This window comes from Branchiostoma floridae, chromosome 10 (genome assembly GCF_000003815.2).
Source record: "Branchiostoma floridae strain S238N-H82 chromosome 10, Bfl_VNyyK, whole genome shotgun sequence".
Classification (NCBI taxonomy): Eukaryota; Metazoa; Chordata; class Leptocardii; order Amphioxiformes; family Branchiostomatidae; genus Branchiostoma; species Branchiostoma floridae.
The window spans coordinates 23827492-23832419 of NC_049988.1; the positions used below are offsets into that span (position 1 = coordinate 23827492).

The window sequence follows — 4928 nt, forward strand, 5'->3', positions numbered from 1 at the left end:
CTTATTCCACATAAGGCCATACCGACTAAATTTTAAGGATGACATTCACCGGAGACCCCAAAACAAATGCACGTTGGCGAGAAAAAGACAATTTAGCAAAACAAAAATTCCTCTAAACCAAAGGACTAAACACATGCATCCAGACCATTCTTTCCCAAGCTTCTTATGTTCACCTCCAGAGAGACTGAAACAGACAATCGTCGCCAGTTCAATCATGTTTATTCATTGTATTGCCATTCTTCATTGCTGTTCAAAGAAGGAACAAGGGAGCTGCAGCACCATGCCCTGAACATGTGCCCCCTTACCCCGGAGAGCAATAATGAAATCCAAATTGACCAGGGGTGCTATTGTGTGGCCTGTGGCCAAAGTTTTTTTTTTTGCTAAGAAAAGAAATGCTATCTATAAAATTAAGTCAGTGTGGCCTAATAATTACTTAAAATGTCATTAGGATTTCCTGACTAGTCTTTTTGTCTCCAGTCTGATGTAGATGTCTACAGAACCTCTGTGGTGGGAGTCTCTTTTTCGTGCGGTGACTTAGGCGACCAAATTGGGGATTTCACCAGTGTGAGACTGAACATGGACTTTAAGATTCTTCCGTCGCTTGAACTGTTTGCCGCACTCCTTACAACTGTGCGGTTTCTCACCTGTGTGAGTTCGCCTATGGACTTTCAGACTCTTGCGTCGCTTGAACTTCTTGCCACATTTGTCACAGCTGTGCGGTTTCTCACCTTTGTGAGTTTGCCTGTGGACTTTTAGATTCTTGCGTCGCTTGAACTGCTTGCCACAATCCTTACATTTGTAGGGTTTCTCACCAGTGTGAGTTCGTTGGTCTTCCTTTAGATCACCCTTTCGATGAAGGTTGTCACCTGTGAGAGCTTCCATGGAGGGTCTCTCACCAATGTGGGTTTCCTTGGAAGGTCTCTCACCAGTGTTCATGGTGGGTTTCTCTTCATTGTGATGATTCTCCAAATGTCTTCTGAGACCACTGCTGTCAGCATAGCATTTGCTGCACTTCTCACACTTGTGGGGTTTCTCTCCAGTGTGAGTCAAGATGTGCCTTCTCAGATCCTTGGCAGAACAAAACCTTCTGTTGCATTCCTCACAACAGAAAGGCTTCTCAACACTGTGAGTGAACATGTGTTTCTTCAGGTCGTTGGTGTGACTAAAGCTTTTGCTGCACTCCTTACAACTGTAGGGTTTCTCTCCTGTGTGGGTCCTCATGTGTGTCCTCAGAGCACTGGCGAAACAAAAGATTTTACCGCAATGCTCACAGCTGTAGGGTCTCTCACCGGTGTGAGTCAGCATGTGACTCTTTAGTGCACCCGGCTCACTGAACTGCCTGCTGCACTCCTTACAGTTGTACGGTTTTTCACCTGTGTGGGTCCTCATGTGACGCTTTAGTCCACTCGGCTGATTGAACTGCTTGCCGCACTCTTCACAGCTGTACGGTTTCTCTCCCGTGTGAGTCCGCATGTGTCTTCTACAAGCGCTAGAATCGCTAAACTGTTTGCCGCACTCCTCACATTTGTAGGGTTTCTCGCCGGTGTGAGTCCGTATGTGTAGTCGTAGGTGAGCCATTCGACCGAACTGTTTGCTACATTTTTCACAGCTGTAAGGTTTATTACCAGTGTGTGTCCGCATGTGTGCCTTAAGGTTAGGAAGAGTCCTAAACTGCATCCCGCATTTTTCACACATGTGGGGTTTCTCACCCGCATGGATCAACATGTGTTTCTTTAGGTTAGTCATTGTTCTAAAACATGTTCCGCACTTTTCACACATGTAGGGTTTCTCACCACTGTGAGTTTTCAGGTGTGCGTTTAGACAAGATAGTACACTGTACTCCTTGCTGCACTGGTCACACTTGTAGGGTTTTTCCCCAGTGTGAGTAAACATGTGTTGCTTTAGGTTGCTTGCCTGACTAAACTGCTTGCCGCATTCCTTACAGCCGTATGGTTTCTCCCCTGTGTGAGTCTGCATGTGTATTTTGAGACCATACCGGTGTCGAAACTCCCTGTTGCACAGGTCACAGCTATAGGGTTTCTCTCCAGTGTGAGTCATTGTGTGTGATTTCAATCCACTCAGAGTAACGAAGTGTTTGCTGCACTCCTCACACTTGTACGGCTTTTCACCAGATTGGGAGTGGGTCCACATGTGCTTATTGCGACTACTAGCGTCTCTAAACTGCTTGCCGCAAACCTCACAGCTGTAAGGTTTCTCCCCTGTGTGAGTGCGCATGTGCCTCTTTAGGCTACATTGGAAACTAAACTGCCTGCTACACTCTTCACAGCTATATGGCTTCTCCCCGGTGTGAGTCCTCATATGTTCCGTCAAGTTACACTGATATTGAAACTTCTTTTCACACACATCACATGCATAGGGTTTCTCACCACTGTGATTCAAAGTTTGTCCATCAGTGTGACTCAAAGTTTGTCCATCAGTGTGAGTCAAAGTTTGTCCACCAGCGTGACTCAAAGTTTGTCCATCAGTGTGACTCAAAGTTTGTCCATCAGTGTGAGCCAAAGTATGTCCATCAGTGTGACTCAAAGTTTGTCCATCAGTGTGACTCAAAGTTTGTCCATCAGTGTGAGCCAAAGTATGTCCATCAGTGTGACTCAAAGTTTGTCCATCAGCGTGACTCAAAGTTTGTCCATCAGTGTGACTCAAAGTTTGTCCATCAGTGTGAGCCAAAGTATGTCCATCAGTGTGACTCAAAGTTTGTCCATCAGTGTGACTCAAAGTTTGTCCATCAGTGTGACTCAAAGTATGTCCACCAGCGTGACTCAAAGTTTGTCCATCAGTGTGACTCAAAGTACGTCCATCAGTGTGACTCAAAGTATGTCCATCAGAGTGAGCCAAAGTATGTCCATCAGCGTGACTCAAAGTTTGTCCACCAATTTGAGTCAAAGTATGTCCAACAGTCAATGCATGTGTCTTCAGATAACCAGATGTCTTAAACTGTTTGCTGCACTTCTCACACTTGTACGGCTTTTCCCTGGAGTGGGTCTTCATATGTCTTCTGCAATCACTAAGGGTACTGAATTGCTTGCTGCACTCCTCACACTGGTAGGGTTTCTCACCTGTGTGAGTGTACATGTGAGCTTTTAGATTATATTGTGATCTGAACTGCTTGCCGCATTCCATACAGCCGTAAGGTTTCTCCCTTGTGTGAATCAGCATGTGTGTCTTCAGACCTAGCTTGTGTTGAAACTTCTTGTTGCACAGGTTACAGCTATAGGGTCTGGGTCTCTCCCCAGTGTGAGTCAACATGTGGCTCTTCAAGAGACTTGGTAACATAAACTGTTTGCTGCACACCTCACACTTGTACGGTTTCTCCCCTGCGTGGATCTGCATGTGACTTTTACGAGCACTCTGGGTATTAAATTCCTTGCCACACTCTTCGCATCTGTAGGGTTTCTCCCCCGAGTGAGTCCGCACGTGTGCCAGTAGGTGACCTTGATTTAAGAACTTCTTTCCGCACACGTAACACCTGAAAGGTCTCTCACCGGTGTGAGCATGCATGTGGAGTGTTATCTCACACAAGCTGCTAAAGGTCTGCTTACATCTTCCACATGTGTAAGTAATGGTCTGCATGTAGAGTTCCTCACCGGTGTGAGTTTCTGGGTTGGGTTTCTCATCGGTGTGAGTTTGCATGGGGGGTCTATCACCAGCGTGAGTTTCCACGGAGGGTCTCTCACCAGCGTGAGTTTCCACTGAGGGTCCCTCACCAGCATGAGTTTCCACTGAGGGTCTCTCACCAGCGTGAGTTTCCACGGAGGGTCTCTCACCAGCATGAGTTTGCATGTTAGGTTTCTCATAGGTGTGAGTTTGCATGGAGGGTCTCTTACCAGCATAAGTTTTTGCGTTGGGTTTCTCAACATCGTGAATTTGCACATTGGGTTTCTCACCGGTGTGAGTTTGCATGGAGGGTCTCTCACAAGTGTGACTTTGCATGTTGCGTTTCTCACCGGTGTGAGTTTGCACGTTGGGTCTCTCACCGGTGTAAGTTTGTACGTTGGGTCTCTCATCGGTGTCAGTTTGCATGGAGAGTCTCTCACCAGCGTGAGTTTGTATGGAGGGTCGCTTACCAGTGTGAGTTTGCATGTTGCATTTCTCGGCGGTGTGAGTTTGCACGTTGGGTCTCTCACCGGTGTAAGTTTGTACGTTGGGTCTCTCACCGGTGTCAGTTTGCATGGAGAGTCTCTCACCAGCGTGAGTTTGTATGGAGGGTCTCTCACCGGTGTAAGTTTGTACGTTGGGTCTCTCACTGGTGTCAGTTTGCATGGAGGGTCTCTCACCAGCGAGAGTTTGCATGGAGGGTCTCTCACCAGCATGAGTTTGCATGGAGGGTCTCTCACCAGCGTGAGTTTGCACGTTGGGTCTCTCACCAGCGTGAGTTTGCACGTTGGGACTCTCACAAGTGTGAGTTTGCATGGAGGGTCTCTCACCAGCGTGAGTTTGCATGGAGGGTGTCTCACAAGCATGAGTTCCCATGAAGGGTTTCTCTTCAGTGTTAATTTCAAAGAAGGGTCTCTCACCAGCGTGAGATTCCATGGAGGGTTCTTCAGCAATGTTAGTTTCAATGGAGGGTCTCTCAACAGTGTGAGTTTCCATGGAGGGTTTCTCATCAGTGTTAGTTTCAATGGAGGGTCTCTCACCAGTGTACGTGTCCATGGAGGGTCTCTCACCAGCGTTAGTTTGTATGTTGTGTTTGTCCTTAGTGAAAGTTTCCAAGTAGGGTATCTCGTCAGTAAAAGTTGCCATCTTAGGTTTCTCCTCAGTGTTAGCCAGCATGTTGAACTCTGGAATGCTGAAGGACTCAACAGCTTCTCGACAGTGACTCAGTTCTTCACTGTTGATGGTTGATGGACTATTTGTGCCATCGTAAAGTTTGATTGGATGCAGCAGTTCTGTGAAACTGAAAGAAAAAT

The 4928-nt window shown here is 46.9% G+C and overlaps 1 protein-coding gene across 1 annotated transcript in view; it reads right to left on the reverse strand.

Moving 5' to 3' along the window:
- Positions 1-202: 202 nt before the first annotated feature.
- LOC118424838 (zinc finger protein 91-like) overlaps positions 203-4928 on the reverse strand; it is an 8062-nt gene continuing 3336 nt past the window's right edge. Inside the window, exon 2 of the mRNA XM_035833637.1 lies at positions 203-4915. Coding sequence (XP_035689530.1) covers positions 535-4791 — 4257 coding nt within the window. The 5' untranslated portion in view covers positions 4792-4915 and the 3' untranslated portion in view covers positions 203-534. The remainder of the gene's footprint in view (positions 4916-4928) is intronic.